Below are 21,823 nucleotides of genomic sequence, written 5' to 3'. Positions count from 1 at the left end.
AAGAGAAGCTATGCCAAATATGTACAATATAGTGAATAATAAACGTTAAGCAATGCTGTTTTATATAAGCCTTCTCCTGCCCCCTCTAAAGTATTTGGGGGCTTCTTCATCCACACTCACCTGTTTCTCGAGTGTTAGTCACGGCTTTGAAAACCCTTTCGCATCCAGGAACCTGACGCAGCTAAAACATACTCCCCACTCTCTATAATCACAACACTGTACAGACACCACTTAGGTACCGCCCACATTAGCATGAATCGGTCCTTCCGTTCTAGTCCGGAAAGCGGAAATTGTTGTGTGCGTTCCACTGCGTTCCACTGCGTTGCACATGGGAACCGAGAGCAAGGAGAGAGGGCATGCATAGTAGAGTGAGATAGAATGTAACAGATTACCGTGCTACTGAATGTATGCTGATACAATGGAAAGTAAGTTGCTTTGGAAGTTTGGTAAAACTGCAGACTTTTGCCAATTCAGGTTGCAGAGTGACTATTACGGGCGTGAGTGGAACATCGAATCTAGACGTTTTAAAAAAGGAAGGTTTCTTTCGGGGCAGGTATAGCTGAAGGGTGACTGCCAAATAGCACCCACGTTTGTATAATATAAGTGGTTGTAATAGTAATGGGCTACTGTGGGTGACTTTTTGTAGAATTTTGAATTTAGAATGTAATATAAATAAGCCATTGTCCATTTGCTATGATTTTTAAGGGCATTGTCCCTTACCTATGCCTTACTGTGTCCAATGATGTCTTCTGAACTGGTCCACTAGGGAAGAGGGGATATCTGGAGGGCCTGACTTTTGTTTACCCTATATCAGCGTTTTTCAACCACTGTTCGAGATGTTGCCTGGTGTGCCGTAGGCAGGGCACCAATGTACTAGGGGGGCACTGCTCTTGGCACCAATGTACTAGGGGGGCACTGCTCTTGGCACCAATGTACTAGGGGGCACTGCTGCTGGGCACCAATGTACTAGGGGGGCACTGCTCTTGGCACCAATGTACTAGGGGGGCACTGCTGCTGGGCACCAATGTACTAGGGGGGCACTGCTCTTGGCACCAATGTACTAGGGGGGCACTGCTCTTGGCACCAATGTACTAGGGGGCACTGCTGCTGGGCACCAATGTACTAGGGGGGCACTGCTCTTGGCACCAATGTACTAGGGGGGCACTGCTGCTGGGCACCAATGTACTAGGGGGGCACTGCTCTTGGCACCAATGTACTAGGGGGGCACTGCTGCTGGGCACCAATGTACTAGGGGGGCACTGCTGCTGGGCACAGAGTTAAATTTTTTAACATTTTCTAATGGTGGTGTGCCTCGTGATTTTTTTCATGAAACAAGTGTGCCTTTGCCCAAAAAAGGTTGAAAAACACTGCCCTATATCATTAATACTTACAGACATCTATATTGTGGGGTCTGAGGATTTAATACTTAGTTCATAGCTTTCTAAAGAATTCTGAAATCCTCACTACCAGTGTGTATAAATAAACTTAGCAGGGCCAGTCATTACCCATCTGCTGGACCATAATGCTGCTTTGTGGATATGCAGAAAATTTACACACTGAAGGCTTCCCAGGTTTGTATTAACGTCACTTCCAGTTTTATCCACAACCTGATCCACTACACAGCAAAACAAAGATGCAGGTCTGGGCAGTTAAAATGTGCGTCTAATTGGACAGGATTGTACTACAGAGACCTTATCCGCACACCCTAGCGCTCCAAAATTATATGCCCGGTGCACACTGCTGGAGGGATCGGCACCCTCCAAAACCAGTACAACCACAAAAAAAGCAAATGGCACTCAGGGCTACAAACAAGGGAAAACCCTTAAAAAGTTTATTGCGGAGGTGCACCTCCGCAATAAACTTTTTAAGGGTTTTCCCTTGTTTGTAGCCCTGAGTGCCATTTGCTTTTTTTGTGGTTCTAATTGGACAGGGCCATAGAGGGCCATATCAAATGTATCAGTCCCAGTGATAGCTTGATCAGTGCATGAAATTAAAAATTATAATGTATTTTTGATTTGCCGCAATTCAAACAAGAGACGCAATACAAAAATCTGAATTTGCTCAAACCTATTCATTCAAATTTTGAGACAGACTGTGGTTGTGCCCATAGTTCAACTTTATTAGGGATTTAGTTTGCCTGAATTTTTCAGGCTGTTAGGATAAGGCAGTAAAACGATATTAGAAACCTATTACCTGTGAGAATATTCTGAAATTATTCAGTCACATTCACAATTAGTTCTAAAACAGCAAAGGGATTCTTTAGGTTAGATATGGTGTGCCTTTTGCTTTGGATTTCTGTACCACCTTAACACAGTGAAAGTTTTTGCCTTCTAGAATGCTTCCAGTTCTTCCTGTTTTGATTATATATATCACATGCACTTTACTGCTATCAGTTACTTGAGCTTAGGGTCTCAATTACAATATACAGTAAATACATTTACTTGATGAGACACGTTTGTAATTCATTCAAATTCACATCAGAGTTGTCCAACAACATGCAATCTTGTGAGAGGACAGTCAACACCAGTGCCAGATAGAAACCCTTAATGCAACCTAATTAAAATCTTTGTGTGCAATGATGCCCAAATAGACATTGTACAGTGCCAACCAACAATAAAATTAAAATATTCAATAGAGATATTATCATAATCCAGTATGGACGGTAGAGGATAATACTCGCCAAACTGGAGAGCCCCAATGTGAAATAAATATAGTTACATATTTTACAAAAAGCAATGATATTCAGTCTGTTCATTGAGGCCTTTAGGTGATACCTTATTCAGTCTGTATGTCCATCTGGCTTTGTGTTACAGAATTATTCTTTCTCTGTCATCATTCCACTTAGGTCTTGGAACATGTTCTAATATTTGAACTCTCAACTGAGATGAATTATGATTTTTTTTCTTTAAAGTGTCTAATGTGTCAAATAATATCCTTAATTTTATAATAATATTGACAATAGGTTTGGACACATGCTATATTATCTTTTACTTCTATCTTGATTTTGAAGCAATGATCCTCTGTCCAAATCCAATAATTTATTTTCTGCTTTCTATAGTATATTTCTTGGGTAGCCCCTGTCAATAAATATTTGTTTAATATCATTAATTGTTTCTGGTAACACTTCATGATTACTAATTATCCATTTAACCCTAGCCATTTGACTGAATGGAATAGAACGTACCTGAGCTTTTGGATGAAAACTCCTGGCTTGGAGAGAACTATTGGTCTCCAGTGTTTTTTGGTATAAGTCAGTTTGAATACTGGTTTCTATTTTCCGTCTCTTTACATCCAAAAACTCCATCTCTGTAGAGGAGGTATATTTGAATATATAATATATATATATATATATACAGGGTTGGATTAACAGCACAGGTGTGCTGTTAATCCAACCCTGTATATCTACACTTCCTGTACGGGCACCCAGGTATGATCTCTTTCTTATGGTGTGCAGCTTTCCAGCAACCTGCATCTATGTATATGTATGTATATATATATATATATATATATATGTATGTATATGTATGGCAGCTATCCAGGTAGTCTACAAAACTGTTCCTGTGAGCCAACACAGAGCATAAGACAATTGACTATGTAGCGCCACCACCAGTGTATAAATTCAGTGAAGGCACGTTGTACATAGAAGTGTTGATCTTCAAAGTAGTGATAGAAAAAATTGCTACAGGTTGTAGGATAGAATCAACTCCTGCCGTACCTTTGGTAAAATATATACACTGCTCAAAAAAATAAAGGGAACACTTAAACAACACAGTGTAACTCCAAGTCAATCACACTTCTGTGAAATCAAACTGTCCACTTAGGTAGCAACACTGATTGACAATCAATTTCACATGCTGTTGTGCAAATGGAATAGACAACAGGTGGAAATTATAGGCAATTAGTAAGACATCCCCAATAAAGGAGTGGTTCTGCAGTTGGTGACCAAAGATCACTTCTCAGTTCCTATGCTTTCTGGCTGATGTTTTGGTAACTTTTGAATGCTGGTGGTGCTTTTACTCTAGTGGTAGGATGAGACGGAGTCTACAACCCACACAAATGGCTCAGGTAGTGCAGCTCATCCAGGATGGCACATCAATGTGAGCTATGGCAAGGTTTGCTGTGTCAGTCAGCGTAGTGTCCAGAGCATGGAGGCGCTACCAGGAGACAGGCCAGTACATCAGTAGACGTGGAGGAGGCTGTAGGAGGGCAACAACCCAGCAGCAGGACTGCTACCTCCACCTTTGTGCAAGGAGGAACAGGAGGAGCACTGCCAGAGCCCTGCAAAATGACCTCCAGCGGGCCACAAATGTGCATGTGTCTGCTCAAACGGTCAGAAGCAGACTCCATGAGGGTGGAATGAGGGCCCGACGTCCACAGGTGGGGTTGTGCTTACAGCCCAACACCATGCAGGACGTTTGACATTTGCCAGAGAACACCAAGATTGGCAAATTCGCCACTGGCGCCCTTGTGCTCTTCACAGATGAAAGCAGGTTCACACTGAGCACATGTGACAGACGTGACAGTCTGGAGATGCTGTGGAGAACGTTCTGCTGCCTGCAACATCCTCCAGCATGACCGGTTTGGCAGTGGGTCAGTAATGGTGTGGGGTGGCATTTCTTTGGGGGCCCCACAGCCCTCCATGTGCTCGCCAGAGGTAGCCTGACTGCCATTAGGTACTGAGATGAGATCCTCAGACCCCTTGTGAGACCATATGCTGGTGCGGTTGGCCCTGGGTTCCTTCTAATGCAAGACAATGCTAGACCTCATATGGCTGGAGTGTGGCAGCAGTTCCTGCAAGACGAAGGGATTGATGCTATGGACTGGCCCAGCCCTTCCCCAGACCTGAATCCAATTGAGCACATCTGGGACATCATGTCTCGCTCCATCCACCAACACCACGTTGCACCACAGACTGTCCAGGAGTTGGTGGATGCTTTAGTCCAGGTCTGGGAGGAGATCCCTCAGGAGACCATCCGCCACCTAAGAAGCATGCCCAGGCATTGTAGGAAGGTCATTCAGGCACGTGGAGGCCACACACACTACTGAGCCTCATTTTGACTTGTTTTAAGGACATTACATCAAAGTTGGATCAGCCTGTAGTGTTTTTTTCCACTTTAATTTTGAGTGTAACTCCAAATCCATTGATGATTTCCATTGATAATTTGTGATTTTGTTGTCAGCACATTCAACTATGTAAAAAACAAAGTATTTAATAAGAATATTTCATTCATTCAGATCTAGGATGTGTTGTGTTCCCTTTATTTTTTTTGAGCAGTGTATATTACAGGTGTCACAGGGTACTCGTTAATCACCTGTCATTTGTACTTTACTCGAGGTACATAAAGACCTTGTATGTCTGTCGGGTGCATGCGGAAACATTTGAACATGGATTAACACAAACCTTTTTAAATCAATTAATGGTACATTCCCATGTAGAAACTGTGCTCAAAGTAATGGCATGATTAAAGCACATGGTGTGATGCATCCAAGTACAGGCAAGGCCATCCAAATCTCGGCCTACTACTCTTTGTTGTGTACTGTCTCAAATTCCCATGTGGCCTTGGCTATGTTGGCAAAACTATGCAGTGTGCCAAGGAAAGGACAGCAAAATACAAGACATTACATTGGATAAAAACAGCTCAGTGGCTAGACAGTTTAAAGAAAAAAATCACAACTCATCTCAGTTGAGGGATGGTAACAGAGAAAGAATACTTTTTTAGCAGATGGATATACAGACTGAATATCATGGTTTTTATAAAATATGTAACTAGAGGTGTTGTAGAAATACCTATCCACATTGGGGCTCTCCAGTTTATCCTCTGTCGTACCTTTTGAAATCGAAGTGAGGTGATCTCTTATTTTTAGAAACATGATATATATGAAATGTTTTCTTTTTTATGTAATTAGTTAGGCACATATGCTGTGCAGTTCCTTAAAAAGAATTTTTCCTATGTAAAAATTTAACACAAATTAAAAAATATACAGGTATAGGATCCGTTATCCGGAAACCCGTTATCCAGAAAGGCCATCTCCCATAGACTCCATTATAAGCAAATAATTCTAATTTTTAAACTGATTTCCTTTTTCACTAATAATAAAACAGTACCTTGTTCTTGATCCCAACTAATATATAAATAATCCTTATTGGAGGCAAAACAATCCTATTGGGTTTATTTAATCTTTAAATTACTTTCTAGTAAATTTAAAGTATGGAGATCCAAATTACAGAAAGATCTCTTACCCCGGGTCCCATACCTGTATTTATTTCTCTTTTAGGAGTTAAATAAATCACATTACTTATCGGAATGCATCTTTTGAAAACTGGACTGTGATACTAAATCTGATATTTAAGATGGCCACCACGTTCACAGCTTGGTTGGTACTGTACAATGTCTGTTTGGGCATATTGATGTCACCCACATCATTGCGCACACAGATTTTCATTAGGGTGCATTGAGTGTTTCCATCTGGCACTACTGTCACCTGTCCTCTCACAAGATTGTATGACGTCAAACTCTAACACGCAGCCTGGAGTATGTTGGGTACCGGCAATGAATCATGTGCACTTGTGATAAAGTGTGCATGAAGCACTTGAAACATTTGGCTTTTGTGTGCACTCCATAATAAATACTTTTGAAGGTATTATTTATTTATTTTTTACACCAGTTGATATCGCTTGTGTGCATCCTCTTTTTGTCCTTCTATTGTTACTTGCACATTTTGAGCCTGGCACTTTCTGAGAGGTTGCACCAATGGATTCAAATCTTTACTGAAACAAGGGGAACCGTTATTGTATGAAATGTTTGTTTGTTATGGAAGGTAGATTGGTGTTAACATCTGTCTCCCTTTACAGGTAAAAGTCCTGGATATGTAACACCAAAAAAGCCAGCTTTATCAGCTAGTGCAAGAAAAATCAAAGACAATGCAGCAGACTGGCATAATCTGATGCTTAAATGGGAGACATATAATAATGATTCATTTACTATAGCAAGCAAGATTGTTAATCTAAAAATAATTACTGAGTAAGTATTTGTGTGTGCCTAAGAGGTGTTTCACCTGCTGTCAACATGTGCGGTCTCGCAGGTTCAAGTAATGAAGTTCTTAAAACCTAGGCTTTGTGTTGCCACTGAGTCCTGGTGTATTTGTCCTTAAATATTATATATTTTGTTTGTCTAATATTCAATACATAATGCACAACTGAAAACTACAGCCTTGGCAACGTACACCGATGTATTCTTAAGGTGAAGACACATGGAGCTATTTAGTAGCTGCTACTTGTCACGGCTACTACACTCCATAAAATACCCTGCCATAGACAATACTGAGAATTGCCTCTGCTAAAACACACGCAGAGACAACTATCAGTAAATGATCAGCATTATCTCTTTTAGTAGCCTCGACAAATAGCTGCTACTAGTAGTTCCGTGTGTCTTCACCCTTATTGTGTTTAATGTATTGAATATTAGACAAAACAAAATATATAATATTCAAGGTTCAGTATCTACACAGATCCTTATCACCTGAGGGTGACGAGCCCTGAAATCTGCATTGGAAGTGTCAGTAGCACATAGACACAATGAACTTTGCTTTTTTTTTTTTTTATTGTATGTGTAGATCTGCAGATAGCATGTTGGATGAAACCACACCTAATAAGGATAATATAACGACAGACAAAGTGGAATTGGACAGACTGTGCTCAGAATTACTTCACATATTAGAAAATATGGTATGTTACTAGACCAAAATAATGTAATCCTGTATCAGTCATTGGTTGCATTGCATGTATTTCTGTATGTTAAGTGTATAAATCTAGTTGTTGTACAGTGCTGTGGAATGTTGGCGCTTTATAAATAGATGTTAATAAAATGAATATGCATTGTATTTTACCCCTAAGGAAAAAATATGGACCAAGCTGGAGAAGATAACCGTCACTTTTAAAGGAATCTGTGACCTTGAAGCATATCAGTTTCCTGGTGACATTTCTAAGCCAGTTCATTTTCACACTTGGCCAACAACCCTTTTCTGTAAGTAGAACTTATATAAATAACACACTATGCTGTAAGAAATATGAAAAATAATAATGAAACCATTCTATTAGAGCAGTTCTGTCCAACTGGCGGCCTGAGAGTCCCCTCTGTGTGGGCCCCCCCACCTGTCTGGCTGCTTTGTGTAAGCTTGAAATGGTATCAGTACTGAGTTTAACTGGCCCCCTGCAAGGTTCACACCTCAGATTCAGGCTGTACAACTCCAAAGGTCCCCATACACCATAAGATCTGCTCGTTTGGCGATGTCACCCGGTGAGCGGATCTTCTCCCAATATCCCCCACCTACGGGTGGGCGATATTGGGAGAATCCAGGGTAATTCGATCGTTTGGCCCTGGGGCCGATTAGCTGCCAAATCAGTCCAAGGGACCATTATCGACAGCTACTATCAGCCCGTGTATGGGGACCTTTACACAGCTCTTCTGTTATAATATTTTTTTCTATTGTCATTTAAACAACTGCTTGCTGAAAGACAGGATCATTGCAAGATAACATTTTAAATTTAACTAGAGAGCTGTAGAACACAATGTAAACAAAACAATTTGAAAACTACAAAGACAAAGTTAAATCCAATATTATCTTCTCACTGTATATTCCATAGTAAAATAAATTATATTTAACTTCCCTTTTATTTACAGAAACCCGATAGAGATTACAGGCATGCTAGCCAATTGTGAATAAAATGTTTGTTGTTAAAGAGAGTCTAATAAAATGTTTTGAACTGGCAGATAAGTGATAAGATTTCCCATAAAATATCTCTTTGTGCTTCAGAATAGAGTAAGGTGTGCTGTAATTTTATACTGCTTTATCAGAATACAGGATGAATGTTAAGGCTTAGGATGGCATTTATTCATCAGCATCTGTGACCTCTCAAAAACAGTCTATGGTATTGCATTTTTATAAAAAAAATGATTAACTTTTAATGCAACATTTCATTCTTCATCTATTGCCTTTCAGATGAGACCTCCAAAACAATGGTAGATATGTACAAGAAAGAAATGGAGCTTAAAAGGACTATTATCGGGGATCTTGCACATACATCAGATCAGGACTTACGGATGGTGTATTTATCGTGTTGGTTATACCAGCCTTATATTGACAACAACATCAAAGTCTTACTTGAAAGCATGCTGCTGGAAACAGGACACAGAACCTTTTGATGGTTTTGGACCCTTTAGGGCTCTGGTACACGGGGAGATTAGTCGCCTGCAACAAATGTCCCTTGTTGCGGGCAACTAATCTCCCCGACTGACATCCCACCGGTGAAAATGTAAATCGCCGGTGGGATGGCATATGCCGCGGCGCGACCTCCGAAGTTGCCTCTCGAGGCAACTTCAGCAATTTCTGCAAATCGCGCCGCTGCTTATGCCATCCCAATGGCAATTTCAATTTTCGCCGGTGGGATGTCATATCGGGGGGAAAATTAGTTGCCCGCAACAAGGGACATTTGTCACAGGCGACTAATCTCCCCGTGTACCATTTAAATGTAAATCGCCGGTGGGATGTCATATCGGGGAGATTATTCGCAGGCGACTAATCTCCCCGTGTAGCAGAGCCCTTAAAAGGTTAAATACACTGGAGGGGGGTGCCAGTGTACTAGGCACCACTGAACATCTAGTACATTAGCCCCCGGGATAGTGTTCCTATTCATTCAAATGCACCAGAACAGGGTACTGTCCTTTAAAGGAACAGTAACACCAAAAAATGAAAGTGTATAAAACTAACTAAAATATGATGCGCTGCTGCCCTGCACTGGTAAAAGTTGTGTGTTTACTTCAGAAAGTCTACTATGATTTATATAAATAAGCTGCTATGTAGCCATGGGGGCAGCCATTCAAAGGAGAAAAGGCACAGGCACATAGCAGATAACAGATAAAACACCATTGTATTCTACAGAACTTATCTGTTATCTGCTATGTAACCTGTGCCTTTTCTCCTTTTTTCAAGCTTGAGTGGCTGCCCCCGTGGCTACACAGCAGCCTATTATATAAATTATAGTAGTGTTACTGTAGCAAAAACACCAATTTTACCAGTGCAGGGCAACAGTGCATTATATTTTTATTACTTTAAAGCTCTTTCATTTTTTGGTGTTATTGTTCCTTTAAGCAGTGCAGTGCCTTTTCTGCTGCTGTCCCTGTATTCAGCACAAATGTAATGTTTGTTTTTTGATTATTGACTCTAGAGATCTTGTGACAGTTCTACATGTGAGAAAACATTAAAGGACTTTTGTTAAAAATGTATTCTGGTCATTCTTTTAATTAAAAAAATAAGCCATATTTTCCCAATTTATTCTAAAGCATTAAGGAATCATTTCGTATTTACCTGTACTTCTTCCCATATAAGCTCTCTTCTCCCAGCCACAGTCTGTTAGGTTTGGAGATAAGGAGAAGCTCATTATACAGATGTTTCATCTATGGACTGTAAATTTGATTAACTACCTTAGGTCACAGTTGCTTCAAAAGAACCATGGAAAGCTGGAAAGTAAGACTGCTTTCATTTCAGGCATTGTCCTGTTAAGTGCAGTAAAATAAACATGTTTCTGAATTGAAACAAAGTGTGTTGAGCACAAGCCATATTCATTTAACTACTTTTGATGACATGCCCAGTGGTTTGAATGGATCTTGGCAAATCTAAGAAATTAAAAAAAAAAAAGCTAGTGAGAAGACGAAATTTAAAAAAAAATGGATATACTAACATCTTGATCTGCAAAAGATGAAGGTTATAAGCTTGTTCTTCACGGAAAATATTTTTGTAGTAGAATTTTATAGTATGTATCCATATATGTGTGGAGATCTATGTAACTGAAAAATCTTGTGTTGTGTACGTACACTTGCCTTAGTTATGTTTGTTTACCTGCAACAAATCAATGATTGGCTCCTTTCAGCCAGCTGGAGGCTAAATAAAAGCAAAAATTTGACTGGATGGCATGGCTTATTACAGCCTTCTGTGGGTTGCATATATTTTGCTCTGGCTGTCCCATAAAATTGTACCTGGTCCTAAACTATGTATAAACTATGTACTTTTGTAGTTTATTAGTACAGAAAATTAAGCGATACTTCGTTTCATGTACAGAGACTACCAAGTCAAACAAATGAAAAATATTTAATGTTAAATAACATTTTGCAAGAAGGAACAGATGAGTAGGAAAGGGTGTACTTAACAGAAGTAAAAGTAGACAGCGGCCTTTCAGCTTGTTTATATTTTATATCAGGTATTTAGTATATATTCAGAAATATATAATATTGATTCTACTAAAGCTAGCCAAAAAGCATTTCACAAAACATGTTCCTGCAACTAGTGAGTCTTTCCAACAACCTGCATATACATACAACTCCAAACCAATTTGCATTCCGAAGGACAGCAGGTGTGTCTGCACTTTATATGCAAGAGCAGAATTACCAAAAACTGCAGTGTAAAAAGTGTTGTTCTAATGTACTTATTCTTTTAAAATTATAATTATGAACAGAATGTCAATAGAGGCAAAAGAACACTTAAAGGTTATTCACTGGATGTCCTTTGGAATACCTTTACAATCCAGACCAAAGCTTTTAAGTTTTGTGAAATCTACTCACGAAAGTCTTTATTTACATAAAAATTGCCAGTATAAACTAACAACTGCAATCTATGCATGGGTTTATTATAGTGTGTGAATCAGTTTCACCAAATAAAATGGATGCAAACTGATGTGTCAGATTATCCAACTGAGACAAACACAGCACTATGAATACCATATAATGGAACACACCATCAGCTTGTCTAATGACAGCAAGTTACTACTTTATGTCATGTGTTGCATCCAGGAAGCAGATCAATCCCAAAACCTTTCTTACAGAGATTAAAATTATTAACGGTATTAAAACACAATGAAAATGTGGTGACCTAAAATGCAGGGGAGATGGGCTGGGTAACAGAGCATGATCATAGCAACTGCTGGCTTCAATGGTTCTAAACAAACCACAGGTTTGATCCCTGACACAGAAGAGCCTCCCAAGCCCTCTACAGGAGACTAAGGGGTGCAAAAAATCTAAGCCAACATCAAAGTATATCAACAATAACATATAGTGCAAATTGTTATTTAGAAAAGGTTAAACTTTTTATAAACAAAAATAAAAAACTCTGATATAGGCAATTTTACAAATAAATTATACATTTTCAGTGTAAATGTTCAAATAAATCTTCAGATGGAAAAATCAGTTTGTCTCCATCTGTAAGACTGTATCGGTGGTTTCAATTTGCATGTCTGTTGTACCTGTATTTGTTAGTATGATGCCCTCTGCCTGATATTCACAGTTAGACAGGTCAGCTTCTACTGTATCATATAGAATGGCCTGGTCAGGCAAGACAATCCCATCTGCACCACATGTTAAACTTGTACCACTCTGGTCAGCACAGTCATTTTCTGAAGCAGATTTTCCATCCAAGCAAGATACCTGGACATTTATAATATTCGCCTGCAAAAGCTGAGCTGTTGGTTCATCATGGAAGGCCTCGATTATTACCGTTTCAGACTCATTTAAGCAAACAGTTTCTTCACTTGTTATTGCATCTGCAGCTACTGGATTGTTGACAGGGTCAGCATGCCCACTGCTGTGAAATGAAAGCTCAGAATTATCCTGCTCACAAATGGCCTGATCAAAACTAGATTTGTGTGTTTCAGTTGAGAGAAAGCACTCAGACAGTTCAGAGTCCATCAGACGGTTTCCATTGTCCTTAGATGAAAGATGATCTTCAAAATCATCAGTATGTGTGCCCACGGCATGTTCAATTGAGCTTTCCTGCAAACGGCTGTTTACCTGAGTTTTATGGCTTGGCTCTGAAGTATCTGCCGAAACCGGTTTTGTCCAGTAAGAGTCACCGGCGAGATCCTGAGTTTTGGCTTGGGTAGTTGTACAAAATATTTCCTCCGATGAATTACCTAAAATTCTGTCATTTTCATTTCCTGTGCAAGGCATGACTGTACCATCAGGGTGGCAACACGTACCTAGATGTTTTAAAAAGAGCAATAACAAGCATATTTAATAAAAATATTCCCCACATATACAGAATTATTATATCTGCTTCATACAGCATTACATACTGTATACTTAGGCCACTTTTAAAACCATTTTAAAATGATGCCTCAGAGAATAGTTTCAAGCCATTTTAAAAAAACATTTACATTGTGTTCTGAAACTGATAAATTAGCAGCTTGAGGGATCTGTCTTCTCGTTACTAGCTATTATCACAGAAACATCTCCACTGTTATAAAAAGATACAATGTCTTTTGTTCAGGTTGTTAGATACAGTTAGTTGTAAAATGGCACAGTCCAACTGAACAGCAGCTTGATCGAGCTAGGCTCGATCAATCGATCGCCGCATAGTTGATGCGTCTCCTGATACTTTCCCCGGCATTGCCGTATCGCCTTTGTTTAAATGACAGGAAGCCGAGTTTAACAGGTATTTTCTTCTAAAGCATTCAAAATAACAAATGGTTTTCAGGAAAGGGCAATTATTGGGGGATGGTAGAATAGATTTTTTAGTTAAAAATTTTTAGTGTTACTTTTCCTTTAAGCTTTCAAATGGGTGTCACAGACCCTGAGAATATCACTCGCTACATCATTCTAAAACTTTAAAGGTGAACAACCATTTTTAACAATTGTTTGCTAGGGTTTCACTTACACTAATAACCAGACAGGACATTGAAAATCAAATGGAAAGTAAGCAATACAAATGCGGCTTCAAGAAAAAAAATTTTGGTTGCTGGGTCAGTGGTCAATCTAACATAATAAAGTCCATTTAAAATAATAAAAGTTAATTGCAAAGGTTGACTGGTTTTGAACAAATACAGCTATGCTACAAAACTGTGGTGTGTTAGTTCCTGATTGTTACTTTGTATTAACTTTAGTATCATTTACCAGCAAAACTAGAGGAATTTTTCCAAGATGCTACTGAAATACGAGCAGCCAAAGGGGGTGGGGGTGATTCAAAAGCAGAACCAGTAGCAATATTTATACTTCCTGAGCATAGAGAGAAAATAAATACCCTTTGCCTGTCCTGCATCAGTTACACTGGAAAACATTTCACCAAGTCCACTTTCATCCATGGGCTCACTGACATCTTCTTCCACTCTTGGAACTTTCGACGGGGGGAGCATGTCGTCATCTGAGGACTACCCAAAACAAAAAAGGAAAACTCTAATGAAGGTATGTCAAATCAGATTAATCATCTTCTATTAGCTTTTTAATTGGCTCATACCTCTGTCTTGTGTTTTTGTTTAGTTTCGGAATGCATTTTACTTTCAGATGTTGACAAATCAATAGAAGGATATTTTCCAGTTATGTCTCCTTTAATGCCCAGTGATTCAGCCACCTCAAAATATACAACACAACAGATTATACAAATATTTACGGTTTGTGAATGTATAATGGGCAGTATTACTACAGAAATGCAATTACAATAAAACCAGAATATCACATATTATATACCCTTATTACAAAATAAACAATTAGAATAATTCTGGCCATATCTAGATCCACCCTGGCCATGCACAGTTAAAGTGATGCAGCCCTGATCAACACTAAACCCCACCCACATCCCTATTAACCCGACACCTTTCAAGGGCACACAATTACAAAATGTTTCACTTAGTGACAGCAAAACCAAATTTGTGTTTCAATAACCTATGTCTCACCTTGTGATTTTTAATTTCAAGGGGTCCTTCAGCACATTCATGTTTGTTAGCAAGATACTCCTGAGCTAGAAGTTCAACCATTGAGTGCAACTGCTCAAATTCTTTATAGATGAATGGGAAAGAGGACTTGCCTGGATGATCATCTTCAACCTTTAGAACAAAAGAATATATATATATTTTTTTTTATTTATTTTTTTTTTCAAATTAGTACATTCATCAACAGTCATGTAAAAAAAAGGAAGTACACCTCATGGCAATTTTTTTTAATTTTTCAACCTAGATATAATTTCAACAATACTGACACCTTTGTGTAACTGACAAACATAAATGCCATTTTCTCACATGGAAAGTAAGTACACCCCGTACATTATCCCTAGCTTAAATACCTAAGATTAGAATCAGGAGGTGCCCCAGGTCAGGTAGGAATGATTAGGGAGGATCTTTGTTGTTGAAAGGCCCTTTCTAAAGGCCTTTAGAAAGAAAATTAAATGACTGAGTCTGAGAAGGGTTTTAAAAAAAAAAAAAAGACCTGAACCATGTGCTCTGGACAGACAAGGCTAAAATATCAGAAGATGTTTCAAAATCCCACCAAAATGCTGTGGGAGCATATGAAACAGTCTGTGTATGCAAAAAGAAACCCCTCCCCCCCAAAAAAACCATTGTTTAGCTAATAAAAACAGAGGGTTTGGATACCTTTCTCAGTCAGTATTAGAGACTAGTAGACAGTTATAAGAAACCATACTTAAGATGTTTCTGCCAAAGGGGAGCACCTGGTATTAGAGCCAAGGTGTACATAACTTTCTACAGAAGGAAATGGCAGATCTGTTTTTTGAATTGTTGAATAAACAAAGTACGGTTTTCATATTTTTTCAGCACCTTTCACTTTATATACAGAGATAGATAGATATATAATATGAAAAATCAAAGTTTCCTTTCTCCACACGTTAAAGGACATTTAAAGGGGACCTGTCACCCTAAGAAATAATTCCATATGGGTTTCTATTGTGTTTGTCTAGTAAAATAAACTTCACTTACACTATAAAAGTGGTTTTAATGGTCTCCATTTTGTGGACACTGTTATTAAGGCAAGCTTTGTATCTTGCCAAAATCTTTTTTCTGTGCCAGTATGGGGGGACCTGATGCTCATGCCTATGCACTGGTTACAAAATTAAAAGGTGGGGAGGGAAATTGAATGTGAGGAGAGCAGCAACATCTAAGAAGTTCTGAATTGAAAGTGAAAGTAATTGTCTGCCCCACCTCTATGCCAGGGATTTTTAAATGCTTTTATAATGGGTATGGATGTGTTAATAAAAAAAGGAGTTTGGGTTTCATGCTTTTTATGCCTGGGTGACAGGCCCACTTTAAAGCCTACATTTGCCTACAATGTATATCAATTGGGCACGTCTCCCCCACCCAAATATCATCACTTGTACTGCATATATCCCCCTCTGTTTGCTAGCACCATCACATTTTCATAAAGCAACTAGAAGCTTTCACCCGGCGGCCATTTTTCCTCTGATACATAATCAGTTACATTTAAATCTGCAAACCGCATTCTCACATGAACACCCTTATTCATCATACATTTCATCAAGAATACAGGCTCACACAGGTAAAACTGTCTAATTTCTGCTTTGTTTGAGCACTGTAATGGTAAAGCTGAGCTCAGGAGAGAAGAATTGAAGCAAACCACTAGAGCCGAATTTCTATGAGAACCAGCAATGCCATCTCTTTACTGCCTGCTAGACATCTGAGCTTAGAACAACTAAACATGTCTGGCAAGCCAGAAATCAAAGCAAATTCCTGCGGGAGGGGGCCGAGTGAGTTACAGGAGAAGAAGGAGGAAATCAAAATGATTAAGGAGATGTTGCAGCCTTACTATTAACCTCTGGACAACCAGTGTGGCAGGTATTTCAAAGAAAGAATGCGTATACACACACATCTCTATACCTACATATACACAAACACGCACACAATGTAAGTCTTATGTAATTGTTCAATATTAAGTGAATTCTGATAAGGTGAGACTAAAGGTGGCCATACACGCACCGATAATATCGTACGAAACCTCGTTTTGTACGATATTCGGTGCGTGTATGGTATGTCGGCGAGTCGACCGATATCGCAGGAACCTGCTGATATCGGCCGACTCGCCGATCGGACCAGTTGGAAAATTTTGATCGGGCGCCATAGAAGGCGCCTGATCAAAATCTCCCTTCAGAGCTGAATCGGCAGAAGGAGGTAGAAATCCTATTGTTTCTATCTCCTTACCTGCCGATTCAGCCCTGAATGGTGTGTGGCACATCTGACGATGTTTCGTGCGACCGATGGTCGCACGAAACATTGTCAGATCGCCACGTGTATGGCCACCTTAAGCCTGAAGTTGAATGTACGCAACAGGTATAACATGCCTGCCTGCCTGAATTTGATGAGCTAGAAACTAGGCAATGATAACCAGGATATCTGCTTCGATTAAAGCATTTGCACAAGTATCAGAAAAATAATTAGTAACATCATTACTCAAATCCTTGTAGATTTATTAAAAAGTAGGACAGAAATCCATCCCCCACAATCATCTCAGCAAGGCAGTAGCAGGAACTGTCCTTCAATTGTATTCCTAAAATGAATACTATGCATGTGCAGCTTTTGCACATATGTGGTACTGCAGGAGTGAAAATGGATGGTATTATTACTGTTACTACTATTTTGTCCAATTATATATTTGCATATTAGTTTGTTATAACATATCCAAGTTCAATTTCTACATTGAATTATACTAACCTTTGAAAGTAAAAAATCATAAACACTGACAAATTGTGTGACATATGGTAGAACCAGCTCCTTTATATCTTCTTTTTCATATTGCTGGAGAAACTAGGAAGAAACAAGACAGGTCACAGGCAACTGTTTATACCAACTTGCTATTTTTAAAAGTGGCAACCTGCAGAATTCAGTATTTCATCAAGGAATTGCAGCATATGTCCCAAATGTATAAATATGTCCTTATTCTTATCAGACGCATCATACAAGATGGAAGGCATTAACTGAACAGAGGGAGAAGATGGTGATTAAGCAAAGTGGTGGCTGTTCAGCACAGCCAATACTGTAAATTGCAAAACTACCTGAATTGCTCTGTAACCCTGACTTCACTGTATATTATTGCTAGTGCTGGTTAATTGTTCGTCATTAAGATGCAGACTAAAAATTAATTTGTTATTATAGAGTTTGCTCTTTGAAAAGTATACATTAGTATTTATACAGTGTCCAGATTAAATTGGCTATCCATATTCAAACTGATCATCCCACTAGAACATGCAGCTTCTAGTTGAGCTAATCCTATTTTTAAATAAATAGCAGCAAAATATATTTTCTCAGACAAAGAACATATAAAAGAGAGTAACAATTAAAAACTTTCCACAAACCTCTTTCATTTTAGCTTTTTTTAACTGTATATCAGAATATGATGATAGACTATTAAGTGATTTTTTGGGGCGTCCAAATCGTGCTGCACCTCTTCCTGCTCTTCGCTGTCGTCCTCGGCATGATGGTCCCTTTGGTAAATGACTAGCTTTTGTTTTCTGAGTGTCATATGACCTCTTTTCAACTTCATTCCCAGATGGCTAAATAAAGAAAAAAAGCTGTTACATTGCAGATCTACAGACACTAATCTTTTCTATTAAACTGTACTATGTAAAAACTAGAAGGGTTATTCACACACATCACTAAAAGAAAAAGGGCTAAGATTTTTCCTAACCAGGGCAGGCTAGCTGTCACATATGGAAACATGAGGTAAGAAAAATTTGGATGCATTATCTTATCAAATGGACCTGAATTTGCATATTTTTTTTTTTTTCCTTCAATGAAACTCAGGAAAAATGCTCAGCAGGGCCACACATAAAAAATGTTTTTAAGAAATGTATCAACTGATGTATCAAATTAGAACACAGAATCAGCAACCCCTCCCCACAGAGCTGCACCAGGGAGACACAAGAAGGTAAAAAATAGAAATTAAAAAATGTTAGGGTGAAGAACCCTGTAAGGCTCCTTTTCAAAAGGGGCATATTCCCAGCACTTCATTAAGTTTATTGATGTGCCTGCACCAGACCCAATCCCAATCCGGTGCAGGCATAATTAGTGGATTTTGGTGTGTTACTGAGCGAGTATGCAGTTACACTCTGAAATCTGCGTGTGGCTTTTTGAAGCATAGGCGCAGCCTGTAGATATATGCTGTGTGGCAGGAGCCTAAGGGATTAGTGATTTTACATAAGCAAAGACTTGTTAATTGTTACATAAATGAATCACATTAATAAAAGCAATTATCTGTACCCCTCTTTGTGTTTACTATTAAATTGAATTGCTTTCTATGGTTTAATAAACAAACTGCATCATTCACATCAGTCAAGGATATATCAAAGCATAGAAGAATATGCCATCATTATATATAAACCATGATAAATATATGAGTGTTAAATGGGTTGTTCACCTTTATATTAACTTTTAATATGATGCAGGGAGGAGTGATATTCTGAGACCATTTGCAATTGGTCTTCAATTTATGTGGTTTTAAAATTAATAAGCTTTTGGGGCAAATTACCAAAGCGGCCAAGCTGTGGTATAAGTGAGACATTGGAATATGAACACTGGAGGCCTGAATAGAAAGATAAGTAATAAAATATAACATTAAGATTGTAGCCTCACAGAGCAATAGTTTTTTTGGCTGCCATGGTAAGCAACTCTCATTTAAAAGAAGAAAGATTTAGAAGATGGCAAATAATTCAAAAAATAAAAACCAACTGAAAAGTTGCTAAGAATGGCTCATTCTATAACATCCCTCTCCCCCTTACCGTAGAAACATTTATTTCTGAGGACTGCATCTGCCCATGAGAAGGATAAAGTCTGTAGTGCCGTAATAATCCTCCTTTTCCCATGTAAGACTTTTCACATGTTTCACACTGAAACAGTGTATGCTTTACTGTAAAACTCTGGGGGGCAATTGATACATTCTCCATTTTACGATCTTCATCTTCTCCACTGAGTTCTGAATAATCATCAGAATCTGAAGGACTGCTGTGTGCCAGTGTCCCGGTTTTAATAAACTTGTAATCTTTTGCTTTATGCATAGGAGGTCGTGAAATGCGGCCAGAGCGGGTTTTTACTTTTAAGGTCTTTTTGTTCTTATTTTTTTTCTTTAGCTTTTCTGGGTTGCAAGACACATTTTTCTTACCCACTGTCTGAGAAAAATCCTGGCTATTCAGTAACATCATAGGATTTATTGTTTTCTTATTAGCGTCCTTAGCTTTAGGTTTTTCTGATAAGTGTGGCTGCTGAACAAGTATTTTGATAGCAGAATCTATCCCATGCTTTGGTTTTCCATGCTCAGCCTGTGTCTTTAGCTGAAAAATCCGTCCATCAAGCAAATTTGAGTTCTGCTTGTGCAGATTTACAGGAATCTCTGTTTCCTGGTTGGCAGCTTGGTTGGCAGCTTGGTCTGCAGTCTTTGGTTGTTGAACATCTGCCATTTCAAGTTGAATTGATTTCAGCAACTGAATGAAAAGATAAAAAATTAATTAAAAAAAATCAGGTCATAACATTACAAATAAATTGCACAAAGGCCAATTACAGTATTTAACTAGCCATACACAGGCAAATATATTTTGCCAGCTCAGCCCCTTCAGACCTATTTGGAAACTTACTGGCCCATGTACAGGGGGCTCCCCTACAGCCTGCCCAAATGACATCAGGCAGGTCTGAAAACACTGGTAAATACTGTTGAATGAGGACTGCAGTGGTACACTGATACCACCATCTAAATTATCAATTTAAACCAAGGGTGCAAGTTTCTGGAAACTATAAAAACAGAATCTATAACAATATGCAGGAGACATGCTGTTAAGGGAAAAATGATTTAATATTCTGGTTTTAATTGCTATTTTAAGGGCTCTGTAAGCTACACTAATAGCAAAAGTGTTTTTATATAAAGTAAAAAATGAAAGTGTATGTCTTGATCCAGCACTTACAGTGCGTTTTCGGGCCGATCTCTGATTCGCTATGCTGCATGTGCCTACACGATCAATGAGTGCAGGAGCGGATCCGCTTCTCTCAACTTGACAAAACCCAGCACCCAATGCTCCTTGGGCCCTTGCCCTAACACCCAAACCACTGTACTGCCCCCATGGCTGTTTAGATGTTTAGTGTACTAGTGTTTCTGAAGCAAATGCACAATTCTGCCAGCTCGGAGTAGCAGTTTCTACTTAAAACTATGTTAAAGTTGTTTACAGTTTGGTGCCATTGCTCCTTGTAAGTAAATGAAGCTTGTTTATTGGGGTTACTCCTGGCCACCCACAGATCTGCTTACCTTGACCTGCCGTGGGAGAGTGCTTAGGTCTAGCTCCCCAAGAGCAACATGCTGGGCTGCAGCCTGAAGATGGCGGGCCGCGTCCTTTAACGTGGGGCTCCCTGTATTGATGTTTGTAGAACAGTGCAGCCCAGCGTCCTTGAGCAGCTCACTTCCTTGCACCAGACTCCCGTCGGCCTGCAAATAGTACACCTCTGTGGCCTGCGTCATGCCGCTAACAACTTCATGTGGGATTCCCTGAGGAAGGGATTTCTCTGCTACGACTTCACTGCCCAGTTGAACCTGCACATATTCACACGCTTCCTCGGGATCCGGTTCCAACTCTGTCGCAACAGAGTAATGCTGCTGAACCGCCATGCTTTCCATACCTCCCAAACTAATCCAGCGACTATCTCTTCCTGAGAACTTGCTGGCGGGAAAGCGGAAATAGAGAGAAGGTCATGGCGGGGGGGATGTACGGTGGCGGGACAGGAACATTTCGCGCTGGGCGTTTTGCGTCGCTGATAGCTTTGCATTGGAGGCCACATGGCAGAAACTTTTAGGACGGATAGGTTGTCCCTAAGCCATAATTGTAAAATGGCAACATGTACTAGTCAAGATATTAAGGCCAGCTGACTGATTCTGTATGAAAGTATTGCAAAAAGTGTAATTGTGTCGTTTCAGTTTAAACATTAGTGACGGATTAATGTTGACGTTAAACATTTTGATACAAGAGAATAGGACCTGGAGTTTTTAACGTTTTATCAGGTGAAAAA

The 21,823-nt window shown here is 39.2% G+C and overlaps 3 protein-coding genes across 5 annotated transcripts in view; 1 reads left to right on the top strand and 2 right to left on the bottom strand.

Annotated features, from left to right (window-relative positions):
- Window positions 1-236, bottom strand: part of tecpr2 (tectonin beta-propeller repeat containing 2) — a 47,226-nt gene extending 46,990 nt beyond the window's left edge. For all 3 annotated transcript variants that reach the window (XM_002936586.5, XM_012969268.3, XM_004917174.4), the window contains exon 1: window positions 121-236. The gene's annotated coding sequence lies outside the window, so the exon portion shown is untranslated. The remainder of the gene's footprint in view (window positions 1-120) is intronic.
- A 63-nt stretch (window positions 237-299) lies between these two features.
- On the top strand, window positions 300-9,283 carry cinp (cyclin-dependent kinase 2 interacting protein). Its single transcript, XM_002936579.5, has 5 exons — window positions 300-425; window positions 6,854-7,022; window positions 7,615-7,726; window positions 7,895-8,024; window positions 9,001-9,283. The coding sequence occupies exons 1-5, from the start codon at window positions 404-406 to the stop codon at window positions 9,201-9,203; spliced, it is 636 nt and encodes a 211-aa protein (XP_002936625.1). The 5' UTR covers window positions 300-403; the 3' UTR covers window positions 9,204-9,283.
- A 1,843-nt stretch (window positions 9,284-11,126) lies between these two features.
- znf839 (zinc finger protein 839) lies at window positions 11,127-21,477 on the bottom strand. Its single transcript, NM_001367978.1, is given in 8 exon segments — window positions 11,127-13,024; window positions 14,065-14,191; window positions 14,278-14,391; window positions 14,714-14,863; window positions 17,495-17,587; window positions 18,136-18,333; window positions 19,558-20,256; window positions 21,069-21,477. Coding segments are annotated over 8 exon segments (2,538 nt in total). The 5' UTR covers window positions 21,435-21,477; the 3' UTR covers window positions 11,127-12,233.
- Window positions 21,478-21,823: the final 346 nt, after the last annotated feature.

Source organism: Xenopus tropicalis, chromosome 8 (genome assembly GCF_000004195.4).
Source record: "Xenopus tropicalis strain Nigerian chromosome 8, UCB_Xtro_10.0, whole genome shotgun sequence".
Taxonomy (NCBI): Eukaryota; Metazoa; Chordata; class Amphibia; order Anura; family Pipidae; genus Xenopus; species Xenopus tropicalis.
The sequence above is the reverse complement of the archived record's forward strand: the minus strand, read 5'-3'. Positions and strand labels throughout refer to the sequence as shown.

What these genes read in the sequence shown, in the direction of transcription:
- cinp (XM_002936579.5), top strand. Translation starts at nt 404, where the DNA reads ATGTATGCTGATACAATGGAAA. An exon ending in AATCTAAAAATAATTACTGA is followed by an intron (nt 7,023 to 7,614) that starts GTAAGTATTTGT and finishes TTGTATGTGTAG; the next exon opens with ATCTGCAGATAGCATGTTGG. An exon ending in TTCACATATTAGAAAATATG is followed by an intron (nt 7,727 to 7,894) that starts GTATGTTACTAG and finishes TTTACCCCTAAG; the next exon opens with GAAAAAATATGGACCAAGCT.